General features: G+C 38.1%; 2 protein-coding genes and 1 long non-coding RNA gene across 3 annotated transcripts in view; 1 reads left to right on the top strand and 2 right to left on the bottom strand.

The window, feature by feature from the left end:
• Positions 1 to 306: 306 nt before the first annotated feature.
• On the top strand, positions 307 to 2,014 carry sfr1 (SWI5-dependent homologous recombination repair protein 1). Its single transcript, XM_038296581.1, has 3 exons — positions 307 to 568; positions 958 to 1,284; positions 1,377 to 2,014. Exons 1-3 carry the CDS (start codon positions 473 to 475, stop codon positions 1,563 to 1,565), a joined length of 612 nt encoding a protein of 203 aa, XP_038152509.1. The 5' UTR covers positions 307 to 472; the 3' UTR covers positions 1,566 to 2,014.
• Positions 2,015 to 2,525: 511 nt separating this feature from the next.
• Positions 2,526 to 3,541, bottom strand: LOC119790851. The gene is made up of 3 exons (XR_005281777.1): positions 3,482 to 3,541; positions 2,640 to 2,720; positions 2,526 to 2,559 (listed from the first exon to the last, which is right to left on the bottom strand). It is a non-coding gene; the product is annotated as an uncharacterized LOC119790851 (long non-coding RNA).
• Positions 3,542 to 3,674: 133 nt separating this feature from the next.
• The window catches only part of LOC119790873 (cilia- and flagella-associated protein 43-like), a gene marked incomplete at its 3' end in the record, with an annotated part of 26,466 nt that continues 11,625 nt past the window's right edge, over positions 3,675 to 18,515 (bottom strand). The window contains 18 exon segments of the mRNA XM_038296610.1: positions 3,675 to 3,870; positions 4,684 to 4,796; positions 4,932 to 4,996; positions 4,999 to 5,141; positions 5,329 to 5,449; positions 5,627 to 5,630; positions 7,560 to 7,718; positions 8,721 to 8,942; positions 9,764 to 9,981; positions 10,381 to 10,513; positions 10,585 to 10,689; positions 10,775 to 10,898; positions 14,135 to 14,259; positions 16,138 to 16,299; positions 16,965 to 17,018; positions 17,105 to 17,236; positions 17,646 to 17,826; positions 18,026 to 18,172. Coding sequence (XP_038152538.1) covers positions 3,675 to 3,870; positions 4,684 to 4,796; positions 4,932 to 4,996; positions 4,999 to 5,141; positions 5,329 to 5,449; positions 5,627 to 5,630; positions 7,560 to 7,718; positions 8,721 to 8,942; positions 9,764 to 9,981; positions 10,381 to 10,513; positions 10,585 to 10,689; positions 10,775 to 10,898; positions 14,135 to 14,259; positions 16,138 to 16,299; positions 16,965 to 17,018; positions 17,105 to 17,236; positions 17,646 to 17,826; positions 18,026 to 18,172 — 2,404 coding nt within the window.

The raw sequence follows: 18,515 nt of genomic DNA, 5'->3' as shown, positions 1-18,515 counted from the left end.
TTTGATAAAAGGAAAGAAAAAGGGAAAAAAGAGGAAAAAAGGGGGGGGGGGGATAAAAAGAGAAAAAAAATTACAAAAAAACTTAATGTTCAGTTCTTTTGACAATTTAGCCTGCTGGACTGTCACCAGTAACACAAAAGCAGCTATGACTTCAAGCAGAACAAACAGAGAAAGGATTATAAAACCAGTGTTTTAAAAACCTCCCCAGAAAACCCTGATTTCAAAGGCCTTTCTAACGCTCACAAAAGAAACTACAACCCCCAAGATTCTCTTCGGCTAAACGTCATCAAATTCTGTCCAATCAAATCCGTAGAAGGCAGTGCGCCACAAAAATACGGAAAAACAAAACGGTCTCTTCCAATTATGTAGGGGAAGTTTTTGAAAACTGTTTTGACAAGCGACCCGAAAGTTGATAACTAGAAATATATGCAAGCAGACGGAAACATTTGATGACTCAAAGTGAATTGGAGCAATGGAGATAACCCCCAAAGCAGACAAACTACCATGTTCGCATTCATCGCCTTGTTATTCAGTCGAGTCAAGCCCCTCTGAATTCAAAGAATATAAAGTAAGTGTGGCTAACTTTATTAATATCCATCACATTTACTTGAATTCAAATCAATAACGTAACCAGAGAACTACATACAAGGGGTTCAGCCTGAAATAGTATAATGCATATTTGCACTTCCTTCCATTTAATGTATTTTATCCACCATAACCGTTAAATGATATTGTCCTTTTTTTTCTAAATAGCATACATCCTGTTGTCCATTTACTAATCCCCTACCCCCGTGGATCAGTTTGTTTTTACATCCATTTGTTGACTTTAAAATTAAACAATGATCTGGATGAGAAGGACATTAAGAAATAAATATTGGTACAATCTCCGTCCATGCTCTCATAAATACTGGGTTGTTGATGATCATCATTTAAAGCATTTCCACTTTCTCTCCTCAGCATCGCTCTGGGCTGAGCGCCTCACTAAGGGAGAGGCTGAAGAGAACACAGCGCTCCTTCATCTCACCCCTCTCTGTGGCCAAACGCCTTTGTGTTGACAACGAAGAAGAAGAGGAGGACAGCAAGCAAGTTTCTGCAGACACCTCAGAGATCCACAGCGAGGATGCACACAGGACTAAAACTATGCTGGGCAGTGAGGGACAGTCTGCGCCTCCTCAACCAACACAGATCTCCTCAGAAGATTTAGCTCTGCAGCTGAGGAAGGAGGTGAAAGAGAAAACTGAGACTCTGCGTCGGCTAAAGATGGTCAAAATGTACAGAAGCAAGGTATTAGTTAAATAGTCCAAGTATCTTTTACCCTGTTTGGTTGGGACTGCTATAAATAGTAATATATAAAGTGTGTTTCTCTTTTCCCCCAGAATGATTTGATGCAGCTCCAAACCTTGATTGACAAGTGGCGGAGTTGTGCTCAGGCTGCTCTGTATGAGCTCCAGTCAGAGATCCCCATAGAGGGAAGAAAAGCTGAACTCTCTGAGCTCGTCGACCTCTTTGGTCTGGATGACAGCATTCTGAGCTTTGACCGTGCAGAGGGGGATTTCACTACTTAATACCTGAAGCAGTATCTTAAGTTTAACAGACACCACAAAGGAGTTAACACAGTTAACTGTATTTATTTCCAGTTCTTGTTCACAGCAGGGGTAACAATATTAACATACTGTGGCAAAATGTACTGCGTTCAAAAAAACCCAATACATTTACTTAAAAGATTGTGTGTAAGACACTATAAAGATCTAATCTATCTTTTTACATCTTAACATTTTATGCCCGTTTGCAACAAAGTAAACAAATAAAACTGTGTTCATGAGTTGAACTGCAACTAGTCGAATGCGGGAAGTTATTTTCTTCCTAGACACTGTTGATCTCTCTGGAGTCGTTTCAGCTCCTCTGAATGAGCGCTTGCACGCCTCTCCTATATGGCCTTCTTACAGATTTCCTGAAAGCGCTCCTCTCTTTTTGCGTCTTCATCTTCTGTTCCAGCTAAAATGCCAAAAGAGCTAGAAAAAAAACAATCCTCTCTGCATAGAAAATAACTGGTGCAATTCAGAGAGTAAACTAATACAAGTTTGTATTTCAGGCCACTTCATTCAAAGATTGAAAATTATTCGATTGATGCATGCATTTCATTTTTTAAGCCTGACTACCTGAGGATTATGACTTGTAGCCAATAATAAACTGCCATTCTGGAAATGATTTTCTGTTACATAGGAGCAGTAACTACATATTTAATACAGACATGTCATAGTATTTCTGTTAAGAAAATACACAACCGTGAGTTTTTTCTGGACATGGTCATTGACACACAACATACAAGCGGTGATTGGGTTCGACTTTTCGATGATATTTGAAATAAGAGAAATAGACCTGTGGATCTGTTAACATTACTTCCTTGTTCATGAATCTGTCTCAGCTTTGCAACAGTCTTCTGAACACGAGGAAGCTCCTTCTCTAGATCAGCATTGCTCTGTGCTTTGCCATCTTTGCCATCTTTTTCTAGACCCCTTGCAACCTTTTCTTGCGCTGCTCAATGTTTCTCTCGTGGCTCTGAAAATGGGAATGCCGTGTATTACTAAAATATTTAAGGTCTTTCTGGCTTTTGAGATTAGATTAAAATGATCAGTTACCTTTTTCATTAAAGCAATACTTTTCTCCATTTTGGAAATTTTCTCTTCTGTGTGAGTGCTCCGATCCTTCCTGCTGAGAAACTGGGATGAAAGTAGTCTTTTAAAGAAAAATATCACAACAAATGTGTGAGCTTCTTTATCAGGAAATATTATAAGTCAGAGGAATAGTTTTATTTCTATTCACTGTTTTCTTCCTTTATGTTTTATGGCCTTTAACAATGTCAGGAAGCTAACAGCAGCAGAGCTACTGGAACCCACTGCCAAAGGAAACTTGAATAAAAACTTGGAAGTGCATGTTCTGTGCTTTTTTGAACTGTTATAAATAACTTTGTTCATCTTTTTTTTTTTACGTAAATCAGGTATAAAATCTACTGCTTCACACCACAGTAAACTTAAACAGGCTAGAAATTAATCAGGAGAATTAAAGTGAAAAGATTTTTACATATAGCCAAAATAAATGGAGTTTAGAAATGTTGAAGTGAAAGAACAAGGGGTGGGGAGGCTGTTGGAAGAGGGTGTGAGCTTTCTATAAAAGATAATCCATGTGCACTGGGAGATGGAAACAATTTTCTGCTTGCACAACAACCCAGTGTGCCAAAACCCTAAAAACCTGCCTGGATATGGCAGGGAGGAATTTGGCCAGCCATGCCACCTGAATTAACTTTTCGCACAATGAACAGATTTTTCTCTTTATTATCATAGGTATTTAAACCGGATGCTCCATTTTCTAAAAAGCTCTGACATATCATTACCACATCAGAGAAGTTCCAGTAATCATCTTTGAGCAGATTACAGTTCCCCTGAAATCAAAAGAAAAAAGTTATGATTATGAACTAGATTACCATCATTTCCTTCTGCTCCTCTGAGAGTTTAAGCAACCTGATTTCCCTCTTCTGCTCTTTTAAAATCTCCAACTTCTTGTTCAATACCTGATTCTCCCTCTCCAGATGTTTTTACGGTCCTTTGTGTTTGCCTCCTTGAGTGCCTGATGATACAGACATGTTTTTTTGTTCTTTTATTCCAAAATTAAATATGTTTTTTTTTTTTAGGAAAAAATGTACTGTCAGTATTTTGATGATTAAGACAGACTGTAAAGTCTTCTACCACACTTCTATGGACGATGGCGGTGTTCTCCCCAGGTGTATTGGTTGACAAAACTGTAGGCTCCACCTGTCCATATACAACCTGGACCATGTAGTTAGTGAGAAGCTCGTTCTTCTCATCCACGACGCTACAGAAAACAAAAACCACTGACTAAATACTTCAGAATAGAATAACGCATGGTGGCTTAATTTCCATATAGCTGGTGGTTTGTGTTGGTTTGTTATTTTATTTATTTCCCTTTTTGTTGCGATCTAGAATTTCAACTAGTAATTCAATAAGGCCATTTACTGAATTAAAGTGTCTCGGACACTGCAAGGTAACCAAACTCCTTATTATGTTTGAATAACTTGAAAATAATTATATATATAAAAAATAAAAACTGCAGAAAATTGATAGTCTATTTACTGCTTTAAAGCTTTAAATATGGTGTGACTTCTAACCACTAGGTGCACTGGACCTATCATTTCTAGGTTTAGGCTTCCTGAAAGCAAAATGCAGCACTATACTGTTAAATTAAACAGGCTCTCCATGTTTTGGAATGTGATAGCAGACCACTTTGGACCAGAAGATTAAGTTAGTTTTAAATTCAAGGCCACATTCACTCCTCTGTATTAAATCCTACATCAGAGAACCAAAAAATACATCTGATCAGGTAAGGGTCGGTATCTGTTTTGTGGCCCAACTACTTTAAGCTTAGTTAGATCTATTTAAGGTGAGCTATGATTGCCCTAAAGCTGCACTCTGGATCAGAAAACTAATCATGGATCCAACCCCTTTGAGTTACATAGACATGTTTTTTAAAAGGGCAGGCCTCACCAAGCATCAATAAACACCAAGTACTGCATATGGACCAGAAAAATAATAAAATATACCTAAAATTAAGCCAAATCTTTGGGTCAAAATTTATGCAGTGTTGCAACGAAAAACTAAGAAGTGCTACCTCAGAATGGCGTCACGAATCTGACGGATCTCTTTTTCTACTAGATGAAGTTCGTCTTTTCTTCTATGCAGAAAGGCCTGCATCTCAGCGAGATTTAATGCTTTTCTATGAATCTGTAAAACCGTAAAGAAACCAAGGAAGAAATAAATTCATACATTTAAATTACATCACGGAGATATAAAACAAATCCTCTTATGTAGATGATTTTTTACACATTTTGCTTTTCTAATCTTCCCCCCTCGTATTACCCTTTGTTCACTCTCCACTTTTGTTTTGCGCACAAGACAAAATATTTTCCAGATGGATGGTTTCAGCCTTTTGGCATGTTTTCTGGAGCATCCAGCTTTTCAATGGCTTTGAGCAGTTGACTGAGTCCATCAGGAGAAGCGGAGTCAGTCAGATGACGCTGCTTTAAGAAGTTGGGTGGGTTTCCAGTCTGGGCCCTCAACATTTGAACCCTGAAAATAGTCATGACAGTCACAACTTTAAAGAAAACCTGTGTTCTGCTCACAGCACTGAGACCGCTTTGCTGAGAGTTACTAATGACATCTACGTACATGGCAGCTGATGCTGGGTCTACATCTCTCCTTGTTCTCCTTGACCTAACTGCAGCCTTTGACACTGTGGACCATGACATCCTACTACACCGTCTTCATGCGGAGGTCGTTCTCTGTGACACTGTTCTGGACTGGTTTAAATCTTTTCTCTCCAATCGGCTGGAATGTGTTAGCCTTGGCAAGGCCAAGTCCCAGGCTGTCTCTGTCTCCTGTGGTGTCCCACAAGGGTCAGTATTAGGGCCCCTGCTGTTTTCCCTTTACATGCTGCCTTTGGGTCAAATCATTAATTGATACAACATCTCCTTTCACTGCTACGCCGACGATATACAACTTTATATTAGAACTGGAGAATCATCATCACCATCTTCACTTAATGCTTTCACTACTTGCCTGGAGGAGATAAGGAAGTGGATGACTCAGAATTTCCTTCAGTTAAATTGCTCCAAAACTGAGGCCATGCTGATCGGAACACCTCACCAGGTTCAATCTTCAACTATGACGACTGTTTTCTTTTCTGGACAAGACATCCCCTTTTCCACCATAGTTACAAATCTTGGAGTTAGAATGGATTCTCAACTTACATTTAAAAATCACATTAAGCATCTGTTTAAAATCTGTTTCCTTCATCTTCGTAATATCTCCAAAATTCGTCCGTTTCTTTCTTTTTCTGATGCTGAGACTCTCGTTCATGCATTTGTCTCCTCCAGGTTAGACTACTGTAACTCTCTGTTTGTTGGAATCCATAAAAAACATCTTCAGAAGCTCCAATACATTCAAAACAGCGCAGCCAGGATTCTCTTGAGGGCCCGCAAATCTGCCTATATTACACCTATTCTGCATGACCTTCACTGGCTTCCCATCACCTGCAGAATTCAATACAAAATCGCGCTCATCACCCATCAGTGTTTAAACGGATCCTCACCGGATTATCTGAAGGACCTTCTCACTCCACATTCATCCACCAGATCTCTTTGATCACAAGACTGCAACTTCCTTCACCTTCCTCGCTCCAGATTAAGGTCCATGGGAGATCGGGCTTTCGCTGTCGCTGCCCCCCGTCTCTGGAACTCTCTCCCAGATCATTTGACAGCTCCACAACCACTGATTGATTGAGGCTTGAAGACTTTTTTATTTAAGCAAGCCTATTCTGCCTCCACATGATTTTTATGATTTTTATGATGTTGATTTTTATCTTTGATTTTATTTGCACTGTGTAGCACTTTGAGATTTTTGTTAATGAAAAGTGTGGTACAAATTGGATTGATTATTATTATTATTATTATTATTAGACAGCTGATGCATGCACTTTGGTCTACATTTGAACAGCTTGTAAAGATGCTTGACCGTGTCGTTTGGTACGTCTGTAAAGTCCCTCCTAAACTCTTTATCCAGAAGCTTTGGATGATGAAATAAAATCCAATTATAACTAGGACTAATTATTATTATTATTATTTTATTTTTACTATAATTTTATTGACAGGCTTACTTTGTCTTCAGCTACAGTTCTGTCATATTCAAATTAAACAGTTTCACCTCCTCCTCATATGTTCTCAAGTCTATTGCCATTTTCATCCGTCAGAAAAATATAGTTTTGGCCAGTCAGCCTGACACCTGTACCTGTTGCTACACATCCCATTGTCAAATTACTTTTAAGGGATATTAAGGTGATGGGCTGGAATGCATACAAATAATTCTGCCAATTTTCATAAATTGATTCTAGCACTGGCAATTAATAAATTCCTGCAGCATTAGTGTGCAACTTTTTCGACCTTGTACGCCTACGCCTGTTCAAGTTTTAGCTTGAGCTTCTGCTCTTGATTGTCCAACTGCTAAGCCTTTATCGCTATAAATTCATGTTAACGATCTTCATCTCTTCCTGTCAAAACCACACTCAGAACTTAATCAAACATCAGAAATGGGTTGAATGCATATATAGGTCACACTTTTTAGTTGTTGGTTGTAAAAAATTTGATAATCATGTAGAGATTTCGTGGCAATGAAATCGCTGTTGTATAAAAGACATTGAACCTTGTGTTTTTTTATGGGGATCAAATTTGGAGTGGATCCAGAGGGATGAACACTTTTAAGACACTTTTTAAAAACTTACCTGCTCTATAGCTAATGTGCATTTGGGTTTCTTTTCCTCAAGCTCTGCAAGCATTTTGTCAAACTTTTCAGTTGTACATTTGATGGATTGCTGCAGAGCTTCCATTTCAGTTTCCAAAGAAGAGTTTCCAAATGCTTAACTTTGCTCTAGAATGTTGATAATCAAATATGAAATTGCATAAGCAGAACTATATGCATATATTTTCTCATTACCTTTTTATCTTTTTCTTCACCGAGATTTTTGAAGCTCCTCTCATATTCTTTACAGACTTCTCTCTCCTTGATGCTACACTGAGTTTCAGCTTTGGTCAAAACAAACTCAGGAGGAGGCATTTCCTGTGGAGTAAAATCAAAAACTATGGGCTCATCATGCTGTTTGGTCTATTTCTGCTTACACAGCCTAAAGAGAAAAAGGTTGAAATGTTTTAAAACAAATGAGCAGTTTTAGCCCATAGGGAATTATAAGAAGTATATGATTTGAAATGTGATTAATTGATTCATTTAGAGGCCTCATGTACATTTTACATGTGAATATATTAATTCAGTTTTCTCTCTGATTTCTGCCCATTTGGATCAATTTAAACCAGATGCTACACTAAAATCTGTAATGCTATGCTGCAAAGATAATAAAAGCCATTCACTCTTCAAAGATACATTAACATAATAAGGTTAGATGTTTTTTAAAGCATTTAGAAAAACTTAACCTATGAGTGCCCGTGTAACAGACATCAGATTAATTCTGAAATGTTTTCTAAATGTAATGCTTAAAGCTAATAGGAAATTACAAGGCACATTATCTGACTTGCTTTAGATTGATTGACCACTCATTGAACAAAACATTTTTAAATTTTCTAAAATGTTCTCATTTTTCCTTTCGGATATGCAGTTTCTGTTGACCACTATAAATAAATGACAATAAAGTACAGGAAAAGTAATGATTAAAAAGTTCAAATTTTCCTAGTTTATGGATTTGTTTTTGTCCCTCTTCCGCAGGATGATGAGATCAAGGAACGAACCCTTCAGAAAATACTAGAGCAAAATAAACTGCCTATTTGAACAGTGCAGATAAAAGTAAGAAATTTATGAATATTAGTAGAAAAAAAGCAAAAATGACCTCAGTGAATGAAGGCATACGTGTGAAATCAGGTGGCTCTCCCTCGCCAACCTCCACCCCTCTTCTCCTTCTTTCTGCTCCAGGTTGAGGTATTTCTCTGCTTTAATCTCGAGTGGGACAAAGGCAGTATCTCACGACGACAATTACATAGCAGCTCAAATCTCAGCACAGGAGAACAAACAAACAATCCACAGAGCAGTTCTACAGCTCCTCATGCTTGGTTGAACTTTAAATGCACCATGTCCACTGCTGGGACATTAAATGAGGACGGTAACCTCAGAGTCGTCCAGAGTGAACAGACTCTCTGGCCACTCACTGTCGGTCAGGCTGGGCTCCCACAGCTTCTGTTCTATGTCAAGTTTCTGCATGATTTCCCGGATCCTTTTGTTCCTGTCCCTCACATGTCTGAGCACCTCCAATTTCCTCCTGTGCAGAGCTTCGAAATCTGAGCTGAAATCCATCTTGATGTCATAAACCAAATCCTGAGTTCAAAGGTGACAGAAAGAATGTATTTCTAATTAGGATGTGGACCGTAACAATAATAAACTGAAGCTGGGCATCTGACTCATTCTTGAAACCACAAGTTTAACTACTATGTATACACAGTGAATAAAATGTTCAGGAAGAAGACAGGTTCTAAGATCCTGCGTGGTTTGATTAGAAAGAAACGTGTGTTAAAAAAAAAAAAAAGCATATCATAGGTATTTTATGGTAAAGGAGGGACTGGTGCGCTTCATAACAAAGATAACATCACGAGGAAAGAACAGTCTGTGGAGAACATCTTAAGACATTAACCAGAAAGTTTGATATTGGGTTCAAATCAGTTCCATTGGTCAACCATTGTATTATGGTTGATGACTGTTGGGCTTTTTTTTTTCTATTTTCTATGCTGGCTGTGACACAGATTGCCCCTCTGGGGATGATAAAATAACCCTAAACCTTGAAAATTTTGTGAGAATCTTGTGGTAGGAAGCCCAATCCATCTGACCCAAGTAAACAGTTTAAAAAGCAGCTTTACTAAATACAAAGAAAATGCACAAAATAAAATGAAAAATTTTTAAAACAGAAAAACTCCTGATATTCTTTGCACCTTTTGAGCATTAAAATAATTTAGGTAAACCTAACTGACCTAAAGCAGGAAAATAATTTGCAAGATATAAATAAATAAAAATATACAGATTAAATATTACATTATCTCCAACGATGACTACTGGTCCTTTTCCAGGATGTTTGCCACTGGCTTCAGAAAGCACAGCAGAATTTAAATGAAAAATATGCCCTTTTTTACTATGATCTGGCAGACCTGTAACAATATAATCTGGTTGCTCCTTTGTTCGATAGTTTTCAAGCTGAACTGGATGTAGAGATAAGGATGGAAATATCCTAACTGAGCTGAAATGCTTCCCCTCAGAGCTTTGCTCTCTGCCCCAGGGTCTTCCTCCTCTTCGCTGTTACTTATCTTCTGGCCCCTCAGATGCAGGTTAAAGTTGTGGGACAACAAATGGTACAGCAAAACATAAGCTCCGATTTTGCGGCAAGAAGATTATAAACTACATTCAAAGAATACTGCATTTAAGAGAATGATTTCAGAAGCCTGCTTTCAACCACACAGCTATAAATCTCCAAACATTTCAACAGCCTTGGACTGGCGTGTGTTCAAGTATTTCAAATAGGCTGCAGCAGGGACAGTTCAGAAAGGGTTGAGATTCAAAGCTAAAGGCTGTTTCTCCAAACCAGACTGGCTTGAACCTAAATCATTTTGCATTTACGATTTTCCAGAGAGACATAGAAATAAAGTTTCCCTGCTAATCTGTTTAGAAAACACTGCATTCTTACCTCACACCCACAACAGCAAACATGGATCTAATTATCTAACTCATCACATGTGAATCGCTTTGCCTCATCAAATAGAATCTAAGCCAGCAGTTTTATTAACTTTGTTTGCAGCCATTTCATTCTTCCTTATATGTTGAACCCTATGGAGGTCCCCCAACTCCTTCTCTACTCTCTCATTGAGGGGATAGTTCTTTACTTCCATTTCAGAGTGGAAGGCCTGTGGGTGACGGAACCTCTTAATTCAAAGCTAAGAGATCTGAGAAAAGGTCTTATTTAATAAGAGCTGACCATGATGCTCCTGGGTTTGACCATAAAGGAAGCCCAGCATTCCCTCTTCAGATCATCATAGAGGTGACGAATTTTTGCAATGTCCAGCTGAATTTCAGCCCTCACCTGCACAATGGAGCGACATTAAAGATAATTTTTGAAAGGATTATTTAGGGTCAATGACAATAATGTTAATTTGAGCTTGCAGGACCTTTTCAGCTTCCTCCTCCACCATGGCATCCAGTACTCTCTGCCCCTCCACATCCAAGTTAAACTCTTCTATAGGGACGTGCTCATTTTCACGCATCAGTTTTTGAAGCCGACAGCAAAAGAAAAAGGCATGTTTCACACATGTTCAGAGAGAAGAATCAAATTCAAATGTAGATTGTTTGTTTTTCAATTGTGAACCTCTGATTATTTACTAGCAAATCAGATACTGGAAAATCATATATTTTTTTTCTTTCATTCATTGCATCCAAACTGAATGTGCATTATTTTTGGTCTATAGCTCATCAACAAAAGACATAGGCGTAGATGCACTAATTGAAGAAAAAAAGGATCAATATTTGGGACATAAGCTTTGAAAATTTGATATAGATAGTTTTGTAAATCACTGCTGCACACATTAATAGTCTATATAAATATTATGGTAAACGGCCTGTATTTATATAGCGCTTTTTCAAATCAGGAGACTTGACCAAAGTGCTTTACACTACATTCAGCAGTCATTCACCCATTCACACACACACTGATGGTGGCGAGCTACATTGTAGCCACAGCTGCCCTGGGGCTCACTGACAGAAGCGGGGCTGCCATACACTGGTGCCACTGGGCCCTCTGACCACCATCAATAGACCATGCAGGTGAAGTGTCTTGCCCAATGACACAACGACACTGAAAGTCGGAGCCTGGGCTTGAACCATCAATCCTTCGATTTTAGGGCAAACTCCTACATCCGACACCACTCTAGCCCCATTATATCCATTCTTTAGATGCAAAACCACTGCCTCAATCAAAAAACCTATTACACAGTTTTCTCTTTAGTCTCTGCAATGACATTTTACCTTGCTGAGTATCTCTTCAAGTGTGGGAACAAAATGTTATACATAACAAATAACAACAAAGAACCCACTTACAGCCTCCCATATCCTTCTCATCTCTTCTCTCAGGTATATCTTTGTTTCTTCATACTTTCTTATTGTCTTCTTTTACAATCTGTTGAAGATATAATAGGAAACATACATATAAATTGTTCTGAAAACCACTAAAGCAAGAAAGAACCTTCTTTTAAGCTTCTGCAAATTCCCCTACATAGGATATTGCAAGACCTCCCACATGTTTATTATTGGTTTACCTTAATGTTGAGCCTTTGTCAAGTGGAAACGTGCAAACAGGTCTTTTAATGCCTCTGTAATTACTTGTCCCTCCTACTCTGTAAAGAACCATAAATCAAACTACTACAAGATGAAAGGGAGTGCCAACAATAAACCGCTCTCTCTTAAGTAACACTCATGGGCCAGGCCCTTTCATGCTTATTTGTTAAGAATAAAGATAAATATCTAAACATATTTTAACATGATCTACATCCTTATCATTATCACCAATATAACAGGGTGTCACTCACAGCTTCTTGTCTCTTTTTCAGCCAGGTTGAGTTTGAGTTTTAAGTAGGGGAAATGTAACTTGCATCTTTCTCCCTCGCATCAATCGATGCTGCACAACTGACCTTTACAACGTAAACAATATATAGGAAGTCCAAGATTAGACTTTTATTTAAATATTTACATATATAAAAAACAACATTTTGTTTTGTACAGCCTTTATGACATTTCCATTTCTTAAAGTGCAGCAGTGATCAAATGTAATCAGTGAAGGAGAAAAAAAACATGGTGGAAAAATAATGCATTGGAAGTTCAGAGCATTATATATATATATGGTATATTATGCAGTGCTTTTTTTTTTTTTTTTTTGGAGATGCAGAGTAGCTAAGCACATTTCCTTTGGGAACGATCAAAATCGGAGAAGGTACATGTTGCTTTAGATTTGATCCATTCTATCATTTATAAGCAGCCATGCAACCATAATACACACCCACACACACACTAACACAGACACACACACACACACACACGCAGGATGGAAACTAATTTGGCCGATCAAAGCAGCCGGTAGAAGTCTGAACTTATAATATCTTCACCTCTTCTTCCTGCATCATCTAAACTCTGCCTTTTTGCTTTCTATAATAATTTTATTTAAGAAATTATACATATACACTAAACATATATTAGTATATATATAGTAATATCCAATGTATTTGTGAATATATGGAGTCCAGCCAAAGTTTTCATACCAACTTATATTTATTAAACTTTTGCATGGTGGTTTTAAACTTTCCATATTTGACAGTGCTTTTAAATCCAAATTATTTTTTTGCTAAAACACAGATTTGTTTTCCTTTGAACTTCAAATTCCAACCCTTCCACATAATGGATACACTACTGGAGCAAAGTTTATTATTTTTTGCTTTAAAAATCATTTGTGGTTTCTGAAATCTTAAATAGATCCATAACTTTTAACAGTTTACATGTTGTGACAAATGGGTCCGAATGAATTACATAATCTTAAAGAAAACTCTTATTATTATCAGTTATGCAGAACAAATAACTAATAACACTATTGTTTTTTGGTAATTAGTGCCATGTAGAGCTAGAATTAAAGGATCATTTAATCTAAAGCAAAACATAAAAGAGAAAATAAACAGTGTCACAGTAAAGCTGAGTATAATGGAGCAGTTTTACCGCATCTTCCTCTGGAGTCTCCTCAACCCACACAGAAATCTTCTTCAGCTCAGGGTTTTCAGAAATGAATGCAGTTTTCAAGGACAGAGGCATCATATCGCGATTCCATGTAGGATCATTATTCTCTTCATTGTATGAATCCTCACTTCTGTATGAAAGTCTGAAAAAATCAAATATGCAAATTATCTTAATGTAGTTGCAGTTGTTTAGTGAAAATCCGCACCAGAAACGAATAATTTCTCTTTACTTTCTTGCTGACTTTGGTCTTCTCTGAAATGCAACATAATCACATTAGCATTCTTTATCTATTGAACCATGGTAGTGCATTGGCTATCAATAAAACGGCACAGAGTACTTTTAATTAAAGTGCATTTTTAAAGAATTAGTAATAATAAAACATCAGAGGCCAAGACAAGAATACCTAAAAAGAAAGGTGACAACTTCTTGGAACCTGAGACTTATTTAGGAGCTGGAAGAGCAGACAGATGAGGAATGTGCGTGGGAAGGTTTTTAGAGCTTGAATGTGATTTTTACAACAGTACATCTTTGTTGTTTTCCAGTTTAGGCTCATTATTTCTATATGACCTCAAAATACCACCCACATTATATCAGATTTATTTACCTCTTTCCAGCACCACAGATGGACTATAAAAGCAGCATAGTTTATTAAAAGCTATATAAAGCTGTAGGTGTGACATGCTGTATGCCTGCAAGCAGGGGCACCCTCTGCTGTTCAAAGTTGCAAATAAGATGATTATAATTGTTATCTGAGCTTGGTGCACTGGAGAGAACCGTCTTTTAAGCCAGTTGTGGAAACTGTGTTACTGTCTGCAGAGGAGGAGACAGTCCGAAGTCCAGCGAGTCGGCAGGAATGACACCACAGCTCACATTACTGTCCCTGCAGGGGAATTGGCAGCATTAAACTTACACTACTTTGGAATAGTATTAATGAACATTGCAACTCCCGATGCTTTATAGTATCTAACTTACATATTTACAGATTATTTGAAGTATATTAATATCAGTTATTTGTTTAGCAAACTCAAGAATAGTAATGCTTTGTGTGCAATGGCGTAACTACACAACAAAAGGCCCGTAAGCAACACATCATAAAGGTTCAGGATCCGGCGACAGTTTAATAAATCGGCAGAGAAGAAACAATTATGCATTTCTCAGTGGTATATGAGCACGCATTACACACGGAAAAATAGTGACTGCGCACCTTGAATGGAACCATTGATGACAGCGCACCATCACATGTTACAGACATCCCAAATTCCCAAAACTAATTTCAGGGAGATGCTAATCGACACCCCCCCCACCACCACCTGCAGAAGACAACCGACCTGAAACATGCCCCATACATACACACCTCATCATTCTTCACCTTCACTAGACATGGATATACATTATTATATTAGCACAATAAGCCATGGGGCTACCTTGAGCTTCACAGCCCCCCTCCTCACCCACGCTCTCTCCATTCATCTCTTGGTCACAATCTTCACTTACTGTAGCAGCAACGTCCACCTCTCTTCGGTTCTTTGAAAGAACGTGTTTATTTTGGGAAGATTTTCCCCTTCTTCCAGCAGCTCTTCTTTGCTTTTTCTTTTCTGGATTCTGCTTAAGTACCTCTTTTTGGTATCCATCGTCGCTAACACATTGTACGTAACGGTTATGGTTTTAATCTACACTCTGGATTACCAATAATTCCAAGCCGTAGTGTAAAAAATAAAATACTTATATACATCGTTCTTTTAAGATCTTTATTGCGGTTTGAAACATATTATATGAGTGTATTTTTTTTTTTATCAATCATCTATACAGCATTAACATAGTAATTAAAAGCACCACTGTCTGCTTTGCTACAGTATTTGTGTCGCGTTTAAACGGCTCCATCATGTTGAAATCTGACAACATGATGGGGTGTTGGGGTATAAATAGGGTCCGGTGAGGTTATTCATTTCAGCATCAGTTGGGTCTAAGAGGAATTTTTCGCACCATTACATCTGCAAAGACACTTCCTAGTCTACTATTGCGTAGGGGGCCTACAAGGTGTCAGTGATGGGGCCCCTAGAAGGTTGTCTGCTTACCGATATTTACGCCATTGCCTTTGTGTTTCAAGCGGCTTTATACAGCTGGAGGCTGAATTTAACACATTTTCCTCTAGTTTATTCTCTGGCAGACTCTAAAAAGTTTACTTGTTTCATCATACATAGCATGTTGACTAAAAGGTGCAGTAACCAGACTGCTATCTCACTTGGCTTGTGGAGAACTTTAAATAGGTGCTTAATATGGCAACACACTGTTCCATAAAGGCCAGATTTGTTGAATCCGCCTGAGCTGTGGATCTTTGTTGGTCCTTCAGACTTTGTTTCCCTTTTGGATAATGGATTAAAAGTGGTCAGTGAGATAGTTACAACTCAGGATACTTATTTCACAGCTAAACTCCCTGTCCACAACTCTGTCCCTTTATGATAATGATGCCTTTTAGTCTATAAAAAACTGCTGAAAAGGAAATATTATTGTTGGGAAGAAAACAGCTGCATTTATGCTGAGGTTAAATTACATATAAAACACTGTTTGACTTTGGTCACACATTAAAGAATTACCCTAGTATCTATCTAGGAGGTATTGGAGTTAGGGGGGCTTAATACAAATGCATAGCAGACTTTTGGGGATTTTGATTTGAAAAAACAATAATAAAAAAGCATGGATCATTTTGAATAATTTAAAAACAGCAAATTATGAAAATAAAATCAAAATCCACATTTACCATAGAAGCAGTAGGCCTGATCCGCAGTAAGCAATCTTGTCCAACAGAGGGCAGCCACAAGCTGTCAGGAGACAGAAGGACATAGGCAGGCCCGAGTGGGTGACCTTTCACCTGATCCTTTGGTTTCAGCTGGATCATCTGTTGGCTGAATAGATTATCTGTAAATTAACAAATCAGGAACAAAACAAAATAGTTTAATTCCTGTCAGTGTAAACAGTATTGCCAAAATCTAAGAACTATGATGATAGGGGTGCAAGGGTCAACACTTGGGAAGCTGAAATCCGAAGAGATTTTTTACTTTGACAATAAGCAAAGACTTCGTGAACTTCAAGAGAACAGGAAGTCAGAGGAGGTTGCACTTTGTATGTGAAAATTTTGGGGATGTGCAGACAGCCATTACGGTCTACAAAACCTGACACTAAAGGTCAGCAAAAACACATTAGTGTTATCAGCTTTAGAAATAAATTTTGCAGTCGTTAAAAAGATAAAACATTCTTATTCCTTTTGAACCATATCTATTGCAAGTCATTGTACTAAGCTCTAAATCTGCAGTGTCATTGTGTGGTGCACTGGCTGTTCATCGATCAAAGATGTTTTTTAAAAAGATCATGTTTAGCCATTTTTTCAAGAAGCAACAAATTACTGAAGGCTTTTATACTAAGATAACTAAAAGTTTCATTCCAAATCTGATCAATCATCCCATACATTTCTCATAACATTATTAACCAGCTGCTGGTGGCATGATATACAGTATATGTTCTGCTCTTTATCCACTTTTTCTATTGTAAACCTTGCTTATCCTTTATTTAAATCAGTTAAATCAAATTTAAATCTTCCTCGATCTGGTCTGGCTTGGCCAGGTTCAGCAGATAGATTTGCCCCTTAGGATTAAACATATTTAGATTTAGGTCATATGTAACATCTTGTTTCAACACCATGTTTAGAATAAAGCACATTAGGTGCCTACTGTTTTGGAGGATAGAAGTAATGTTTTATCGTCAGGGGAGAGTACTGCTGTCGAAATGGGTCTCTCTAACTTCCATGTTTGGGTGATGTGGATCTTACGTCGTCTGATCTGCAGACAATGGACCACACTCTCCTGCAACACAAGGAAGGGTTTAGTTTTTTTTTTATTATCTTAGATTGTCAATAGTCTGCAGTTTTTATACTACATACCTTCCCTACTACAATAAAACCATTGCTAGTAAGACTTAAAGCATGAAAACAAAAATTTTGGTGTTCAGGTATGGGATCAGCAGCTACAAACAAAAGAAAAAGAGTTATATCCATCTAAGACAATAAATAACAGGAGGGTTTGTTACAACGCGTTTGGCTGTGTTTACTTAAGCTTACTTGCAGGGTTGAAAAGAACAAAAACAGAAAGGCTTTCAGAGTCAACAAGGAGGAGGTGACCCTTGGAACAGCCTACATGAAGTTGTAATGTTGCTGTCCAGCATAGGGAAGATGGTGTTACCGCGGCTCTGGTGTGCTAGACTGCATTAAAAAACAAGATAAGCTGTAGTCAACATCAACCTTTTGGCTGAACAGTTTATTTTGACAATTGGTTCAGCTGAAAGTTGTTTGTTTAGTATAAGACACATGTCTGGAACAACGCAGGTTGGGTTCTTGGCTGGACGGGGATGGAGGTCCTCTGCCAAAAAGCCATCGGTTGCTGGAAGCTGTACTATACTGTAACACAATAAAAGCACATTCTCTCCATATAACCAAGTATATCCTCCAGACAGCTTTACCATATAATTACCCTTTTGGCAATGAATACATTGATTGTTATTCACCTTTAAAGATACTGGGTATATTCCTGAACCGTTCACTAAATGGTGCAGTTTACAGGATGGATGCATTACTGTGCAGTTTGTGTGATTTTTACCTCCAACATCTTTCTATATTCCAGACAGTGACGGTTGTGGTGCCCAAAGCACAATGCTGGAACCAGTTCATGGGGTTGAACTGTAAAGAAATTACATCATTTCCTCCTTGTGACCATGTACAGAGCACCTCAGCAGGTTCCCAGTTCCTGCACACACATAATTACTCCACTTATCTCATTTGTATAGACTTTACAATGTATAAGGTGTTATGCCATATGCCATGATCATACTTTTTGGACAGTGGGAAGCAGTGTCCATATTTCATCCTGATAGGATGACCAGAGAAGAAAACGCAGCTTTGGTGAATAACAGCTGGGGGACTTCAGCAGCCCCCCCTTTTTCAGCAAAAGCAGCCACCAGCAAGTCACATGGGAGCCACCAGAGGTGTGAAAACCTACCCCCTCCCTGTGAAGACAGAGAAAACCACAGGATTCTGTCTCTTTTTGCTCTTTTGCCTTTTTTTCTCTTTTTCTCCCTCGTCTGATCCAG

Source organism: Cyprinodon tularosa, unplaced genomic scaffold, assembly GCF_016077235.1.
Source record: "Cyprinodon tularosa strain WSP-4 unplaced genomic scaffold, ASM1607723v1 ctg372, whole genome shotgun sequence".
Lineage (NCBI taxonomy): Eukaryota > Metazoa > Chordata > Actinopteri > Cyprinodontiformes > Cyprinodontidae > Cyprinodon > Cyprinodon tularosa.
This window is presented reverse-complemented; position numbering and strand designations above follow the sequence as displayed.

What these genes read in the sequence shown, in the direction of transcription:
- sfr1 (XM_038296581.1), top strand. Translation starts at nt 473, where the DNA reads ATGGAGATAACCCCCAAAGCAGACAAACTACCATGTTCGCATTCATCG. An exon ending in CTGAATTCAAAGAATATAAA is followed by an intron (nt 569 to 957) that starts GTAAGTGTGGCT and finishes TTCTCTCCTCAG; the next exon opens with CATCGCTCTGGGCTGAGCGC. An exon ending in TCAAAATGTACAGAAGCAAG is followed by an intron (nt 1,285 to 1,376) that starts GTATTAGTTAAA and finishes CTTTTCCCCCAG; the next exon opens with AATGATTTGATGCAGCTCCA.